Source organism: Balaenoptera musculus, chromosome 4 (genome assembly GCF_009873245.2).
Source record: "Balaenoptera musculus isolate JJ_BM4_2016_0621 chromosome 4, mBalMus1.pri.v3, whole genome shotgun sequence".
Taxonomy (NCBI): domain Eukaryota; kingdom Metazoa; phylum Chordata; class Mammalia; order Artiodactyla; family Balaenopteridae; genus Balaenoptera; species Balaenoptera musculus.
Window position 1 is genome coordinate 121710273 of NC_045788.1, and position 18942 is coordinate 121729214.

Consider the following 18942-nt stretch of genomic DNA (forward strand, 5'->3'; position numbering starts at 1 on the left):
CGACCGACAAGGGCCCTGGGGCCAAGTATTCTGCCTCTTGCACACGCTTGTCGCAGGTCTGATATCAAACTGACACACCTTTTCCTACCTTTCCAGGAGAAAGAAGGATATATCCCAAGCTTCAGAAGAGGAGAGTTAGCTGTGGACGCTTGCCACGGCTCCATCCCTTCAATTTACAGGCGGGCACACGCAGGTGTGCGTATGGGTAGGAGGTGACATGGAGCAGGATCCCCGCGCAACTCATCTTTGTATGTTTCCAAGACCTCCCGCATCTCAACCCTCGCGGGGACCATGCCAGCGCTGTGAGCTGGGGGCCGAGGGCAGAGCCCACCGAGTGTGTCTAGGGGAGACTTTGGACTTCTGCAAGGGCGCAGTAAACGCTGACAGCCGAGTTGAACGCAGCCCCTCTAATATCTCATCCCCTCCTCAATCTCTCTCCCTTAAGGTATCTGCTGTCAGCAGCAGTGGGTCGACGTGGATAAGAAACACCGTGCACATCTTTCCGCCTACTCCCTAGAGCACGAGGAGGCAGGCGGTGTAGACACCAGAGGGCGTCTGCTTTCTCTCTGCCAGGGCAGAGTGGAAAGCGTGAGAAGCGGGCAGCCTGCTGAAGGTTTGAGCGAGAGGGAGGGCCTGGAAGAGGGAGGACCCCCCCGCCCCACGCCCTTGGAGGAATGAGAGCTGCAGAATACACCGTCCGCCCCCAGATGTCCCGCTCCAGCTAAGCCCGGGCGCGCTTGGAGCGCGGGGCCGGGCGACCGCCTGCACCATCAACACCAATTAACGCAGTCCGCTTTCGCGAACTGGCCCGCAGCTGTGCAGGAGCTCCAGGCTGCCCTCCCTCCTCGGCCCAGGGCCGTCCGTCAACGTGCGGATCGCCGTCAGGCTGAGCGTGCGGCCGCCACTCGTGGACGTGCTCGTGCCAGTTGGATCGCGGCGACCGCTGTAGCTGGAAGCACAGGGAACCGAACTCGCGCCTCCGAGCTCGACTGCGGACGAACCCTGGAGCCGCGCGCCTCCCGGCAAGCGGTCGCCGTGAGGCGCGGAGGGATACGCCTCGGCAGCGCTTCCCCTCCCCTCCCCTCCCCGCGCCCCCGCCCCCGCCTCCCTCCCAGCCCGGCTGTGCTGCCGCCGCGGCGGCCGCTGCTGTTGCTGCCGCCGCCGCCGCCGCCGCCGCCGCTGCCGCCTGGATATAGTGCGGCAAGGAGCGGAGCTCGCAGTCACTTTGCAAGGAGGAGCGCGCGGGCTGCGGACGGCTGGGGCACCCCGGGAGCGGCGGCGGCTCTAGCAGAGGCGGCCGTGACAGCGAGAGGCGGCCGTGACAGCGGAAGGTTCTCTCTCCGGGACTGGACGTAATAACTTTGGAACTGTCCACCAGTGTCACGTCCTGAACATGAGCCTCCTTCTCTCCTTCTACCTGCTCGGGTTGCTTGTCAGTAGCGGGCAAGGTAGGAGTGTGGCGCTTTATTGCATTTACTTTCCCTCCCCCTTCTATCCAACCAAGAGAGGCAGAAGGAGGCACAGGAAGAATTAAATGACAGAACTAAAGTTATAGTTATTGGTGTTGTGTTGTTGTTGCTTTTTTCCCTCTTTTAGCTGCGGCTAAAAATTGTGTCTGTTCTGTGGAGACCCTTAAATAAGAGAAAATACAGAATGGGAGATGGGCATTAGTGAGCAGGAGATTGAGGCAAACTGCATCTTTTTCTGGGATCTTGGCTTTCTCCGATCTTCCTTATCAAAAATTGGATGGGTATGCTGGTGTGTGTTAACAGTTAAATATCTGAGGTTGCGAAAAGAAAGGGAGCGATGATGCTTTTAAGAAGCAGCAAAAACTATCAGCATTAAACTCGTTGTGGAATATCTCTGTTGTGTGCAGGAAATTCAATTCTTAGAGACTTTTTTTTTCTTCTTCTTCTTCTCTTTCCCAAGACCCCAGTTCCTGACGGAAGTGAACGATGATGGTTTATTTCTGTTGAGAACTAAGAGAGGGGCCATGGATATTGTGTGTAAGAAAGCAAATGGATAAAACTAGGGATGTGTTGCAGTCATTCATTTTCAGGGTCCCCCCCCCCTTCGTTAATACAGGAAGGTTGAAATTTTTTATACCATCAGGTTGTAATTACACCTGTAAGGGATGTTTTAGCTTGTGGGGAACTGGTGGGGTTTTTATCTATTAAGAAAAAAAAAAAAAAAGAAAAGAAATGAATAGCTTACTAGAATAACCTGAGAGAGAATCTGGGGAAGCTACCTCTGTTTATGTTTATAGAGATAGATGTGAATTTATCTTTCTTTGTTTAATTTTCATTCATGTAAAATATATTTATAATAAATGGAGGCATTTACAACTGTCCAGACAAGTTTGGACATTTAATTGGAGACACAAAATGCTAAAACATGCATTGGTGGAAGTCTTCAAAGAAAAAGAATATAGCAGTAATTTTGTGATGTGTAATAATAGCAGAGAATGTTATATTATTAGTGTAGCATGAAATTGTTTTTTTTTGAGAAAAAATAAATTACAGCACAAGTTAAAATATCTCCATTGTATTCAATTCTCAGCTTTTTAGCCTCTTCTGTGTTTTTCATTTGGTCCAGCAGGGGGTGGTAGAACTCCATTTTAAGCCCAGAAATGGTGGTTCGGTTCTTATACACTCACTAGGTCCTTCTATCATTCTTCAGCAGGGCTTGACATTTTGGATATGAAGGCTTCCTTTCTCTGCCCTTCTCCTCCCTAAAGCTGTAGTGTTAGTGGCTGGTGAAACACGATTGGATGCAGATTTTATGTTCAGAAATCAGAAAGCAAACTGTATGTGGCTGTAGTTTGCAAAGTGTCTTGCTAAGATGCTCCTCATTTTCCCTTAATAAAATAGAGTATGCAAAATTTCAGTCATAGCAAAATTGCAGATATGACTATCTGAAGCTAATGTTAGCCCAATCAGTTAAGTGAATCATTATTACCACAAAGATCAACATACACTTTATGCCCTACAGATATACTGCTTTAATTTTTGGAGAGCTGCTGTTGGTTTAACTGTTCATTTATAATATAGACAGGTATTTCTGAATACTGAGTAGCAGTCCCTGAAAATTGCAGTTGAAATACCACTGCAATTAACCAAGTGTAGATAGTGTGGAGCAAGATGGGGCATAATAGGAAGCAAGTTTATACAGACAGGATTACACTGTGACTGGTTTGGAGAAGAAAAATGCCTCAGTTGTGGAGTCTGTGAATTTGCCATCGTAGACATTAAGTGTGTTGGAATTTGGGGGATAAAAAAAGAAATCCAGGAACGTTTAAATAGTACACACAGACACATATAATTTGGGTCTTTATATGTAACACATCTGAAATTGCAATTCACCTAATTTATAATTCAGAATGCAGGGTGATTATAAAGCAAGGCTCTAAGACTGAAGCATGCCTGAAGGGGAGCCCATATTCACTGTAATGAAACAGGGAAGGAGGGGAGCATCGTTCTGAAGATCTATCTAGCACAATTTTAAAATGCATGGCACTCACAGAGGCATAGATGCATGCATAGCAGAGAGCCATAGCTTTTGTGAAACAGAACATGGGGTGCTTCTGTGCCGTGTGTCCCAGTGAAGTCAGAGATGCTTGGAAACAGCAATCCTGACCCTGGAGTCCAATCCCTCTACGCTAGTGTTTTGTTCTGCAATTAAGGATGCAGCAGCAAGTATCAGAAATACCACTGGGAGCAGTTTGAAAAAATGCATCTAGTGTAACTCATAATTTTGTTGATTCTTTTATAAATGGGGCCATGGAAAAGCCTCCAGTCAGTGATCCCTGAGCTTGCCTTAGAAATACTAAAATCCCAGCTTGCTGATTTATGTTTCCAACAATATCCTTGCAGGGGATTTTATGAAGCATGATTGAAGCTATTGCTTTGGAAAGTGGTATGCATTTGGACTGGGGCAAGGCAACGATGATGTATTCCCTTTTAAGTAGTCAAAACGTTTTGAACTGCAGCAGTCGAATAGAAGAAAATGACAGAAGTGAAAAACTGACTAACTTAAGTGGATGCCAATACCATAATTAGCTAACAAGGCCTAACAGTTCTAACTTTCAACACAACGTTATTGTTCTACTGTAGTGAGAGGCTTTTTTATTGTAGCAGAAATGCTCCTTTAAAAGCCTCTCATTCTCACTGCAAGATTCATATCTAATGAAGTGAGGTTGGGATTTAATTGTCAAGTCTGCATTGCATTGTCAATGGAACGGAGATTCCATAACTCTATAACTTTTGCAATTATTTTTCTTTTGTATTTACAACTTGGTCACAGCTTCTGTCATCATACATCTCAAGTGCTAACCTGAGTCTGTGATTCACAGGGAATGTGCTATTTGGATCTATGTAAATTCAGATTCCCAAACTGTAGTATGTATGGGTTGCTTTCCTAAACCTTTTTTAATTTTTAAAATAATTTTCTTCTTCTTTTAAAAATTACCCAAGTGTGATTAATACACGTCTATTACTGAATGTTCACATACATAAATTAGAAGCATTGTTGTATGAAATTATAAAGCAAGAACAGAGCTATTCATCTCTCTTGCAATCCAGTACAAGATACATACATAGAACACTCACCTAAGCCAAAATCATGGGGAGAAGGGGGTGAATTACCCAGTTACTTAAGCTTACAGGCATCTGCTTAAAATTACTCTTTCTGGTGAAGTGCTAGTAAGTCATTGTTTGTTAGAAAAGTGTCCCTTCTAAAAATAAAGCACAGGCGTATGGGTGTCTACCAGTTTCAGGTCTTGAGGAAGGTCTCCACAAACCTATCTTTTGTGTAGGCTGTTAAACACACACAGCCTCTCTTATCTACCCTGCTCTAATCCTTCAATGTCAGCCTCTCTTTGTAAGGTTTCTATTGAATCAACCCCATATTCATCTGCACTTAGAGAAGATAGGCTATGTCAATTAATATTGTACGATCAATAAATAACCCAGAGGATTTCCTTCCCTGCTTTATGTCAAAGGAGTTAAGTGGAGCGTTTGGTCACTTTAGTGTCCAAACTTTGGTGTCCACTTTAGTGTCTCATGCTGAATTGGAGCTCATAGAACAGGAAGAGAAGTTGGTGGGTCCTGAGTGTTCATGGAGTCTTTTCAGTGACACAGGGGGCTAATGGTCTCCCGGAGGTAATGCCCTCTTAGAGAAGCAATTAATGGAACAAAAGGCCCTCATACAGTCCAAAAGAAAGTCAAACTTCATATAATCTAGTAAATAAAATCGCTTGTTTTCAAACATAGGACTAGTTTGTAATGAGACTGAGAAATGAGCTCCAGAGTTTGAGGCTAGTAACCAAGCTGAACAGTATAATTTGTTTCTGCCTGTTTCCTTGGGAGGGAGCAGTGAGAATGGAAACAGGATTGTCAATCTGAAGACCCTGGAACTAGTCCTGATGCTTCCTCTGGCTTTTGACATTTGTGAAATGATTTTAATTCTTCTGTTTTCGGGGTCGTCTCTCTCAGCAGTGAATTTTTGAGAGCATGAAGAAAGTACTTCATAAGTGGTAGAGCTAGTCTGAATTGCTTTTGCTTTTTTGGTCCAAAATAAAGATAATCCTCTAGGAGTTGGTGTATGCAAAATTAATTTAATAATTATATATTCTTATAAAGTGAATATCATTGTTTTTCAAGTTTTACCTAGATTCTAAATTCCTTGTGCCCTTTATACTATCCCAGTTATACTGAAGGTGGGTCTATTTAACAGATTATAAATTAGTTTTAATTTTCCAGATTATATGATATGAGAACACTTTAAGATGCAAGCAGTGCTTTTATGCTTTTATTAAATGTAATATTCCTGAGCTTCATAGAGCCAAGCTATCTTTAATTGTTCAGTAAGTAAAAGTGCTTCTGTATGGTACTCTTTTGAATATTTTAATAACTTTTCACTGTTTGCAATTATAATAACAGTGCTCATCTCAAATAGCTATCAACACACTTCCTAGTTTCACATATTCACTTGTGCCACTAACAATTCATCAAACATTACAAGATATTTTAGAAAGATGTAATGAAAAAAACTTGCCTGAATTTAAATAGTTAAGAGGCAGATGGGGAATTTTGAGAGTATTTATAAGCATAACAATCAACAGATGAGTCTTCGAAGAATTTCAGGTCAATTAATGAAAATTGTCTTGGCTGCAATTTGTTTTTTAAAACAAGCAGAGAAGGAGAAAGAACACTGGATTTGGAATCAGAAGACCTAGAGCACTAAGGGCCTCTTGACTTTTTGAAGAAGCAACTTAGTCTCTCAGAGCCATTATTTGCTTACTTGAAAATCTGATTTTTTATAAATATCTGGCTAGTTGACCTTGCTGTACTGCCATGTGGAGCAGTTGTGATAACACATATGTGTAGGCATCCTGTAAAATGTCAATCCTACTATGCCAGACTTTATTTATATTTTTGGTATAATATGCATACATATAAATCTGCCTCTGGCTTAAAAACATCTCATTTATTAATTAAAAAAATTATCATAAGCTGCTCTGTGATTAGAGAAAAATATTGAGGGGGCTGAGATAATCTAATTCATTGATGAGAGTGGCTCATTCATCAGACATTCATTACATGCCTGTGGTGTCTCAGACATCTTATTAGGCAGCATTCCTAGGAATGATTATATAGGTTATGTGATGAACAACTCTAGGGGGTGCTACTCATAGTCATAGTGATGGAATACATATTTATTTTCACAGTTTTCCAGCAGAGGGCAGTAAATTGTCTTGAGGAATGAGTTTCTTTTTTGTATCATGAATCCGTTCTATGGGCCAACACCAGGCTGGAATTAGTCACAGAGTCTTAGGATGGCACACAGGATAAGTGACTTACTAAAGGTCAAATAGAAAAGTAAAAGGGTTAATAACTAGAGTTCTGGTGTCTAAATTCTCAATTCAGTTCTCTGAACACCAAACTTGCATAGATTAAAAACATTAATCTAATGTTTCTTCAGCTCAGAGTAATGATGATAATTAAATTCTGTGCCATTTTGTCAGTTATTCAAATATCAAATACTTGTTGAGGCTATACAATGAGTATAAACTCAGCATCTTATGGCAGTACCGACCACTTGTTCAAAGTGCTTTCAACTACCTTATAACTAAAGATCATCAAGAATCCAAGAAAGTATTATATTTTATGGATGAAGAAATTGAGAGGAATTATCTTATTTTCCTATATCAATTATCATTAGTAGTTATCTGAAATTAGGATTAGATTTTCTCACTTCTAGTTCAATGCCTATTTTTTAATGTATTTAATGCATTTGTTTGAAAATTTTTGTTTGTGTGGAGGAGTGGTGGTGCATAGAATTCAAGGTTTATAGATGAGAAGACAAAAATACGAATTTAAAAAGCCAAATCAGCATATGAGAGATGAATAAACTGTTCAACTAAATGTTGTGAAATGACCAAATATATAATTAAGTAAAAATTAAATGGTTTAAATAAGTCCTTAGGAATTCAGCACCTAGAAAGAGCTAAAACTTGTCCAGTGTTTATTGGTTTTGTTTTTTTTTTTAATTTTTTAATTTATTATTTATTTATTATTTTTATTTTTGGCTGTGTTGGGTCTTCGTTTCTGTGTGAGGGCTTTCTCCATTTGCGGCGAGTGGGGGCCACTCTTCATCGCGGTGCGCGGGCCTCTCACCATCGCGGCCTCTCTTGTTGCGGAGCACAGGCTCCAGACGCGCAGGCTCAGTAATTGTGGCTCACGGGCCTAGTTGCTCCGCGGCATGTGGGATCTTCCCAGACCAGGGCTCGAACCCGCGTCCCCTGCACCGGCAGGCAGACTCTCAACCACTGAGCCACCAGGGAAGCCCAAAAAACTAAACTAAAACAAAAAACAAAAGAGAAATTTGGTATTGAATATATAGAGTTGAATATTTTTCTATTAGTACCCAAGGGAACTAATATTTTTGAATGTCTACTCTATGCCAGGGAGCTGTGCTGGGCATTTTCACTCATTATCTCATTTAATCCTGATAAAACCACATTTGATAGATGATGTTTTGAGATTGAAAGTGTCTGATTTGCCTAGAGCTATTACATATGTTCTGTCTGCTGACACCCAAATTTATAGCCAAGAGCATCAAATGCATTTAAGGTAAAAGGTAGTCTTTTCTGCTTCAGTGTGTGTTTCTTTGATGCATGTTAACTTATACACAATTGGTAAATAGGAGGGTGATGTACGGATTGTGTTGATCCATGTATTATTTCTTCAAGTCATTAATTTTTAAGTGACCAAGAGCACACTTTCTCACATTTGAAGAGAAAGCCTTAGCAATCTCTGAAGATGTTAAGAAAAATATGAAAAATCAACTCAAGTGCCTTTCTGTAATGCAAGTATTAGTCTGTTTAGTGACTTTAAGAACCATCTTGATTTCCACTACATTACATATCTGGCAACATTGAGAGTGCATTTGGAGAAACTAGGAAATCATTTCCCCCTGTGTTAAAATGATGTGTTTGTTTACTTGTTTGTTGTCTTATTTTTAAAAGGCTATACCCTGGATCATAGTTTTCATTTTAAAGTGAATGCATTTCTGGCTTGCTACTTGAAAGAAGATCCAAAAGCTAGGTACAAATACTAGTAGAGATTTAACTGTGCTGGTACTTTAATAAAGATTGTTATGGTGGTTGTTAGCACTTGGTTTTAAATTTCTGTAGGTTTCGAATGTTCTGACCTCCAATCCTGTCTTTTTCCATAAGCCCTGATATTTTTTACTGCACAATTTTGCAAACAACAGCATTTTTCAAGGATGCAAATATGGTGTTATAGCAGAAACGGATGTCACTGCTTGTAAAAGAAACCAATGTAATATGCCTAAGACCTATATTACAGTAGAATAGAATAGGTCCCAATTTAAGAAAATAAGCACATTGTGCTTTGTTCTAAGTACTAATGAGGGGGCTTCCGGACAGGTTTTCTATTATTGTAACTTGTCCATTCCTAACCAGTTTTCTGGTTTATAATATGAGGCTTTCTGATTATATTTAAATTTATATTTATTTATATTTATTATATTTATTGTCCCAGTTAATTTCTCTCTGATTATTATTTTCTACCAATCACAAATGTTCAATATTGCCTGAACAGAGAAGTTGCACTTTTATATTATAGCAATAACTTTGGTCACTCATGAGAGAAAAGCTATCTATTCACAGATTATGGAAAGATTAAACTATATAACATAAGGTATGTGCCACACACTTTATCAAAGCACTGATCCATGATATTTACATGTTTCTGATTTTTTTAACTTTATTTACTTAGGTAAACCACTTACACCTTTTTCTTTTTTTGACCACACCACACTGCATGTGGAATCTTAGTTCGCTGACCAGGGATCGAACCCGCGCCCCCTGCAGGGGAAGCCGGAATCTTAACCACTAGACCTCCAGGGAAATCCCAGATAAACCAATTATAGCTTTCTAAAACCAACTGAAGCTAAACACATTTTAAATCTTGTTCACTTCTTTATCATAATCTTTATCGTAGAATAACTGGCTTCACCCTGCCTATTCTACAGATTGTATAATAATGCTTCATACCAGATTAAACTTTTTAATTATCAAAGAGTTAGAGTTACATTATAAAATTTAACATTTGAAAATGTATATTAGGGTACACTGAGACACAGTAGTTGACAAAAACTTTTGTAGTCAACTTTAACTTACCTATTTGAAGTCCCACAATTATCCTGAAATTATCCTATTCCTGATTTAGAAAAGAGGTGAATGGACCTCAAAGAGGTAAAATCACTTGCCCAGGAAGAAAGACTTAAAACATGGTAAGACCAGGACTTGATGTAAATATTTTACTCTAGATACAACACGTTTTCCTGTTATAAAGTCTCTGTTTTTGTTTGACTATGTTTTACTGATATCTATGAAGCAATTCCCAAAAATAATTTCTTAGTACAGTACATACTTTATGACACTATGCTCTTTAAAGTTACTTTTGGGCTGTGTTTATGGGACACATGCTGTTAATTTTAATTAGAGGTCTAGCTTTCAGTTGAATTATTTGGGAGTTCCTGCCTTAGAACAGTTAAGACTTCTGCCTTTTATTCATTTGCACAGTCCTGTCCTTTCAGCCTCATTGCTTGTTACTGTGCACACTGCTCTTACACCATTCCTGGAATTCCCAATTTGGTCCCTGTGTGTACTCAGCCCATGTGTTTTACACATTTCCTATCTGTCTTTGTGTGGATGATTACCACTGACTCAGCTCAAGCATCTCATCACTGAAGACATCTTTCTTTCAGCAAATATACATTAATTGCCTACTACATACTAGTCAATGTGCAAGGCACTCTAGATCCAAACAAGGTGGTGATATATCTGATTTCTGCATGCCAAACTTCGCTGAACTCTACTGTGACCTTGCATGTAAACTTCATGAGAGCAAGAATGCCTTTCCATGTTGGCTTCCCATTAAATGCAATGTACTGGATTAGAGAGTTTACTGTAAATTCATGTGTATTCCTGGAACGTCGTAGATGCTTAGCAAATATGTGCTGAATTAATATTTAAATGTTACCCAGCAGAATTAAACTAAAATGGCTGCCTTAAAAAATATATATATATATTGATAGATAGATAGATAGATAGATAGATAGATAGATAGATAGATTTACCCTTGACTTTGGATAATGGTTTGGTTTGTTGGGAAGTATTAATGTTGTTCCAGTATTTACTTCAAATATTTGTTTATATCACTGCCATGCACTTGATAGGCTTTCAGTAAATACATGAATATCAATAATCAGGTCATAATGATTATTTAATTCAGGAGGAATGGCAAAGATGAGCTGCCTTATCCCTGATCTTATCTCCTACACTGAAAATTAATTAGACTGGGAATAAAGCAGACTTTTAAATCTTGCTATAAGATTTGTTCTTCTGAAGCCTTATCTGAGGGATAGGACATGGTTATCTAGTTGGAGTTTTAAAGTCTTCAGTATATAGAAATAAATGAGGGAGATATGTTGATAATGATATAATTAAACAGATTAGATATTGTCAATAGTAAATGTCTGATATGTCAGTAGAGCAAGTATTTAAAGTCCTGAAAATCAAGATAATCCCCTGGGGTTAATTAAAAGTTGATTATTCAATCAATGATTATTGGAAGCCGATTCTAAACTGTATGTATAGGAAGACAAGTAAGAGAAGAGTTATTTTTACCTTATTGTTTCATAAGCACTTGGATTTTTTTTCTCTTTTTTAAATGAAATCCAGTTTAACCTCAAACAGTTTTCTCTTGTCTGGTAGCCATGTTTTGTCTTGATTTTATGACGTTCTCTAGGTCTGACCTCAGTGATAAATAAAAACATTTAAATTGATGGGACAGAATACATTTTCAAATACTCCAGAATATCTTTATCACCTACTTATTTGTCTGCCTACCATTTACCCACTAATGTTACCATTATTGTGTATCCCTCTAACTTGAAACAGTTTGCAATTAAAGATATTACTATTGCTTATAATTCACTTATTTTTACTTTTCTTTCTCCCTCAAATTTCACATGATTGATAATCACTTTAATTGGTTAACTCCATGAGTCATTTTATTTCAAAGCCCCCCCCCCCCGTAAGCCCCATGCTAATGCATTTTACCTTTGTGGAGATTGCATGTGGTCTGCAATTTAGGAAGAAAACTCAACATCGGTTATTAAATGATATTATGCCATCCTCAATGCTTTTGTGAAAACGTGCTTAGCCACATCCAAAATGGATATGAAATATTCAACTTTAGTATTCTCATGATATTAAAATAACACTTCTTAGTACAGAATTCTGAACAATTATGAAATACCCTAATTTGCTAATATATTTTCTCTTTCAAGTCCTTGGTCTATTTCTATTGTAATGAAACAGTTTGTTAAAAATACCCTCCTTCTTCCACTGCGCATTAATGCACAGTTTGTTTGATGAATGGTGACTTCTTTAAGCAGAATGTGTTTCCTTCTTGCTAGGAAAATCAAAAGGTTAAACTTATAGGCTGCGGTGGAAAAGAGGAATTATCTAGCAGTTAACTTTCATTTGTCTCTTCCTGTTTGGCTGCCTCTCACTCCCATACCTCATTTAAAAGTCTCAATATCTTAGGTTATTCACATGAATGTGGATGTGTGATGGGAGAAGTGAAGTTGTCCTAAGAAGTGTCTTTTACTGATTGTGGTTCCAGAATATATTCTAACCACTGAGCAGAAATGCATGCAGGGAGATTTGACTAAGAAGGGAAGTAAATACTAATAGTACAGATCAATCACTGTTTTGTTTCAAGGAGGATAATTCATCAGCTAAAAGGGAATGGGGAAGTGGGTGGTGAGGTGAGAATTTGAAGAGCTGGGATAAAGTCTGACATAGTTATATGCATACAATGGGAGAAGGAGATACCCAACAGAAGGATTGCAGGCCAGCTTATTTCCTCAACAGTGTCTATTTGTAAGTATTTGATGAATTAATTGGATGAAGGAAGTGTCAAAGATAACCAAATCCAGACTCTAGTTAATGTGGTAAGGACAGATTTTAATCAGTAATATACTATATTGGGAAGAGTGTGTTACTGTACTCAAAAGGATAAAGAACCCAGTGTGAACTAAACTCAACTTTGATTTGTGTAGAGGTAACTGGGAGTTTTAAAGGGAGAATGAGGAATAAGAGAGAGAGTAGGGAGGGTAGTGAGTGGGGAGCTCCATAGAGACAGGGAAGTGAAAAATTGCAAACACCCAGAAAGAGGGAGGGTGGTCCCTATTTGTTAACTGATTCTTATCAAAGTTAGGCTCCCACCCTCCTACAGGGACTAAGGGTCAGGGATCCTATCTTCAGGTGATGGCTGGGACAAACAGTAAAGTCTTTTGGTAGGCCTGACTTTGCTCAGGTGGGCACTTTAAGGGCGATGAGAGACATCCTTGGGATGTGGCCTTGAGTTGTTCAAAATTGTGTTAGCCTTTTGTTCAAGTCTTTATAGGCCGAGGTGAAGCCTAATTGAGCAGAAGTCTCAGTGGATCCTGGCTAGAGTTTGGTCAAGGAGAGAATCTCAGAAGAAGATCTGTTAGTCACCCTGCAGGGTACTTTCATATGAGTTACCACATTTTTATATTCAAAACATATCTAGGAGTTCTGAAAGAGGGAATTGAATTTCATAAAAGCGAAGTAGCATCTAATAAGTACAGGATTTCAAATTCAAATTCAGTTAATATTTGATTCTAAAACTTTACTCATTCCACTGACTGAAACATGGTTCTTTTGAAGTAGCAAGGAATTGCTAAAGGGAGAAAGAAAGCACTAGGAGTAGCTCTAGTTTCAGGTTTTTACCATTCTTTCTGGCCATTTCTTTTGATTGGCTAAACTCTAGGTGAGGAACAACCAATTAGTAAACAAGTAAATCTTTTACTGGCCTAAAAGATTAATAAGCATGGAGAACCAACAGGATTTAGAGATATTGGGGTCTGGGTGGTTGCAAGGTGGGGCAGTTCAAGTTAATATAATTCATTAAGGGCTATATGACATTAATATTTAAATATCACCTATATTTTTAAAAGGCTTCTCTTATTGTGAAACACTATAATTATTAATAATTGAGTAAGTCATCAATTTGTGGTTGACTTATTGAATACTTTCATAATGAAAATACATGAGTTTAGGATGCTTTTAGAGGCAAAGAAGAGAAGAACACATTCAAAGTGGCTTAAAAATAAACATCTATTAAAGCATGTCAGGAGCTATTTGGAGGTACGTTTGGATTTCATGTTTCTCCTCAGTTTTGGCTGTTTTTCCCTGACTTCCTAGAAGAAACATGGCTGCACCAGTTTTATATGTCACATTCTTAGCCAATGAACTCTGAAACTAGGAAAGAAAAATAAATACTTATTTGAGTAGCCTCATTTTACTAGTAAAGGAAAAACCCCCATGTGTCATTCAGCAGACTTCCCTCAATTCTCATTGGCTAGAATTGTTTTAAATGAACTCCCCTAGACCAATCAGTGGGAAGGAGAATGACATAACCATAGTTTCCCTTGACTAATCAACTCCTTTCTGTTGCTGAAGGGGAGATCTGAAGAATGAGGGAGGGGGCAGGGAGACCTTCAAGATGGCAGAGGAGTAAGACATGGAGATCACCTTCCTCCCCACAAATACATCAGAAATACATCTACATGTGGAACAACTCCTACAGAACACCTACTGAACGCTGGCAGAAGACCTCAGACTTCCCAAAAGGCAAGAAACTCCCCCACATACATAGGTAGGGCAAAAGAAAAAACAGAAACAAAAGAGTAGGGATGGGACCTGCACCTCTGGGAGGGAGCTATGTAGGAGGAAAAGTTTCCACACACTAGGAAGCCCCTTCACTTGCGGGGACAGGGGATGGCGGGGGGCGGGGGGGGGGCTTTGGAGTCACGGAGGAGAGCGCAGCCACAGGGGTGCAGAGGGCAAAGCGGAGAGATTCCCGCACAGAGGATCAGTGCCGACCAGCACTCACCAGCCCGAGAGGCTTGTCTGCTCACCCGCCGGGGTGGGCGGGGGCTGGGAGCTGAGGCTCGGGCTTTGGAGGTCGTATCCCAGGGAGAGGACTGGGGTTGGCGGCGTGAACACAGCCTGAAGGGATTAGTGCGCCACAGCTAGCTGGGAGGGAGTCCGGGAAAAATTCTGGAACTGCCTAAGAGGCAAGAGACCATTGTCTCGGGACGCATGAAGAGAGGGGATTCAGAGCACTGCCTAAACGACCTCCAGACATGGGCGCGAGCTGTGGCTATCAGCGCAGACACCAGAGATGGGCATGAGACACTAAGGCTGCTCCTGCCGCCACCAAGAAGCCTGTGTGCAAGCACAGGTCACTCTCCACACCTCCTCTCCGGGTAACCTGTGCAGCCCACCACTGCCAGGGTCCCGTGATCCAGGAACAACTTCCCTGGAAGAACACACTGCGCACCTCAGGCTGGTGCAACGTCACGCTGGCCTCTGCCGCTGCAGGCTCGCCCTGCATTCTGTACCCCTCCCTCCCCCCAGCCTGAGTGAACCAGAGTCCCCTAATCAGCTGTTAATTTAACCCTGTCCCTGCCTGGGCAGTGAACAGATGCCCTCAGGCAACCTACATGCAGAGGGGTGCCAATACAAAGCTGAACCCCAGGAGCTGTGTGAACAAAGAAGAGAAAGGGAAATTTCTCCCAGCAGCCTGAGGAACAGTGGATTAAACCTCCAAAATCAACTTGATGTACCCTGCATCTGTGGAATACCTGAATAAGAGAAGAAATCAACCCAAAATTGAGGCAGCGGACTTTGGGAGCAACTGTAGACTTGGGGTTTGCTGTATGCAACTGACTGGTTTCTGGTTTTATGTTTATCTTAGTTTAGTATTTAGAGTTTATGATCATTAGTAGATTGGTTTATTGATTTGGTTGCTCTCTTCCTTTTTTTTTTTTTTTAATATATAGATATATACTTTTTTTCCTTTTTCTCTTTTTGTGAGTGTATATGTGTATGCTTCTTTGTGTGATTTGGTCTCTGTAGCTTTGCTTTTACCATTTGTCCTAGGGTTCTGTCTGTCCTTTTTTTTTTTTAGTATAGTTTTTAGCACTTGTTATCATTGGTGGATTTGTTTTTTGGTCTGGTTGCTCTCTTTTTTCTTTTTTAAATTACTTTTTTTTTTATTTTTAATAATTTAAAAAAAAATTTTATTTTAATAACTTTATTTCTTTTTATTTTATTTTTTTTTGTTCTTTCTTTCTTTTTTTCTCCCTCTTCTTCTGAGCTGTGTGGATAACAGGGTCTTGGTGCTCCAGCTGGGTGTCAGGCCTGTGCCTCTGAAGTGGGAGAGCCAAGTTCAGGACATTGGTCCACCAGAGACCTCCGGCTCCACGTAATATCAAATGGTGAAAGCTCTCCCAGAGATCTCCCTCTCAACGGTAAGACCCCCCACTCCACTCAATGACCAGCAAGCTACAGTGCTGGACACCCTATGCCAAACAACTAGCAAGACAGGAACACAAACCCACCCATAAACAGAGTGGCTGCCTAAAATCATAATAAGGTCACAGACACCCCAAAACACACCACCTGATGCGGTCCTGCCCACCAGAAAAACAAGATCCAGCCTCAACCACCAGAACACAGGCACTAGTCCCCTCCAACAGGAAGCCTACACAACCCACTGATCCAACCTTACCGACTGGGAGCAAACACCAAAAACAACGGGAACTACGAACCTGCAGCCTATGAAAAGGAGACCCCAAACACAGTGAGTTAAGCAAAATGAGAAGACAGAGAAACACACAGCAGATGAAGGAGCAAAGTAAGAACCCACCAGACCAAACAAATGAAGAGGAAATAGGCAGTCTACCTGAAAAAGAATTCAGAGTAATGATAGTAAAGATGATCCAAAATCTTGGAACTAGAATGGAGAAAATACAAGAAATGTTTAAAAAGGACCTAGAAAAACTAAAGAGCAAACAAACAATGATGAACAACACAATAAATGAAATTAAAAATTCTCTACAAGGAATCAATAGCAGAATAACTGAGGCAGAAGAATGGATAAGTGACCTGGAAGATAAAATAGTGAAAATAACTACTGTAGAACAGAATAAAGAAAAAAGAATGAAAAGAATTGAGGACAGTCTTAGAAACTTCTGGGACAACATTAAACACTGAACATTTGAATTATAGGGCTCCCAGAAGAAGAAGAGAAAAAGAAAGGGAATGAGAAAATATCTGAAGAGATTATAGTTGAAAACTTACCTAATATAGGAAATGAAATAGTCAATCAAGTCCAGGAAGAACAGAGAGTCCCATACAGGATAAATCCAAGTAGAAATATGCCAAGACATATATTAATCAAACTATCAAAAATTAAATACAAAGGAAAAATATTAAAAGCAGCAAGGGAAAAACAACAAATCACATACAAAGGAATCCCCATAAGGTTAACAGGTGATCTTTCAGCAGAAACTCTGTAAGCCAGAAAGGAGGACGGGACATATTTAAAGTGATGAAAGGGAAAAACATACAACCAAGATTACTCCACCCAGCAAGGATCTCATTCAGATTCACAGAGAAAATAAAACCTTTACCGACAAGCAAATGCTAAGAGAATTCAGCACCACCAAACCAGCTTTACAACAAATGCTAAAGGAACTTCCCTAGGCAGGAAACACAAGAGAAGGAAAAGACCTACAGAAAAAACCCAAAGCAATAAAGAAAATGGTAATAGGAACATACATATCGATAATTACCTTAAATGTAAATGGATTAAATGCTCCAACGAACAGACATAGACTGGCTGAATGGATTCAAAAACAAGACCCTTATATATGCTGTCTGCAAGAGACCACTTCAGACCTAGTGACACATGCAGACTGAAAGTGAGGGGATGGCAAAAGATATTCCATGCAAATGGAAATCAAAAGAAAGCTGGGGTAGCAATTCTCATATCAAACAAAAGAGACTTAAAATAAAGACTATTACAAGAGACAAAGAAGGACACTACATAATGATCAGGGATCAATCCAAGAAGAAGATATAACAATTGTAAATATTTATGCACCCAACATAGGAGCACCTCAGTAGATTCGGCAAATGCTAACAGCCATAAAAGGGGATATCGACAGTAACACAATCATGGTAGGGACTTTAACACCCCACTTTCACCAATGGTCAGATCATCCAAAATGAAAATAAATAAGGAAACACAAGCTTTAAATGATACATTAAACAAGATGGACTTAATTGATATTTATACGACATTCATCCAAAAACAACAGAATACACTGTATTCTCAAGTGCTCATGGAACATTTTCTAAGATAGATCATATCTTGAGTCACAAATCAAGCCTTGGTAAATTTAAGAAAATTGAAATTGTATCAAGTACCTTTACAGACCAGAATGCTGTGAGACTACATATCAATTACAAGAAAAAATTTGTAAAAAATACAAAAACATGGAGGCTAAACAATACACTACTTAATAACCAAGAGATCATTGAAGAAATCAAAGAGGAAATCAAAAAATACCTAGAAACAAATGACAATGAAAACACGATGATGCAAAACCTATGGGATGCAGCAAAAGCAGTTCTAAGAGGGAATTTCATAGCATTACAACCCTACCTCAAGAAACAAGAAACAACTCAAATAAACAACCTAACCTTACACCTAAAGCAATTAGAGAAAGACGAAAAAAAAAAAAATCCCAAAGTTAGCAGAAGGAAAGAAATCATCAGATCAGAAATAAATGAAAAAGAAATGAAGGAAACGATAGCAAAGATCTATAAAACTAAAAGCTGGTTCTTGGAGAAGATAAACAAAATTGATAAACCATTAGCCAGACTCATCAAGAAAAAAAGGGAGAAGACTCAAATCAATAGCATTAGAAATGTAAAAGGAGAAGTAACAACTGACACTGCAGAAATACAAAGGATCATGAGAGATTACTACAAGCAACTCTATGCCAATAAAATGGACAACCTGGAAGAAATGGACAAATTCTTAGGAAAGCAGAACCCTCCCAGACTGAACCAGGAAGAAATAGAAAATATAAACAAACCAATCAAGCACTGAAGTTGAGACTGATTAAAAATCTTCCAACAAACAAAAGCTCAGGACCAGATGACTTCACAGGCAAATTCTATCAAACATTTAGAGAAGAGCTAACACCTATCCTTCTCAAACTCTTCCAAAATATATCAGTGGGAGGAACACTCCCAAACTCATTCTATGAGGCCACCATCACCCTGATACCAAAACCAAAGATGTCACAAAGAAAGAAAATTACAGGCCAATATCACTGTTGAACAAAGATGCAAACATCCTCAACAAAATAATAGCAAACAGAATCCAACAGCACATTAAAAGGATCATACACCATGATGAAGTGGAGTTTATCCCAGGAATGCAAGGATTCTTTAAT

General features: G+C 39.5%; 1 protein-coding gene across 2 annotated transcripts in view; it reads left to right on the forward strand.

Moving 5' to 3' along the window:
* Positions 1 to 1126: 1126 nt before the first annotated feature.
* The window catches only part of NCAM2 (neural cell adhesion molecule 2), a 485073-nt gene continuing 467257 nt past the window's right edge, over positions 1127 to 18942 (forward strand). For both annotated transcript variants that reach the window (XM_036851505.1, XM_036851506.1), the window contains exon 1: positions 1127 to 1448. In XM_036851505.1, coding sequence (XP_036707400.1) covers positions 1394 to 1448 — 55 coding nt within the window. In that variant the 5' untranslated portion in view covers positions 1127 to 1393. The remainder of the gene's footprint in view (positions 1449 to 18942) is intronic.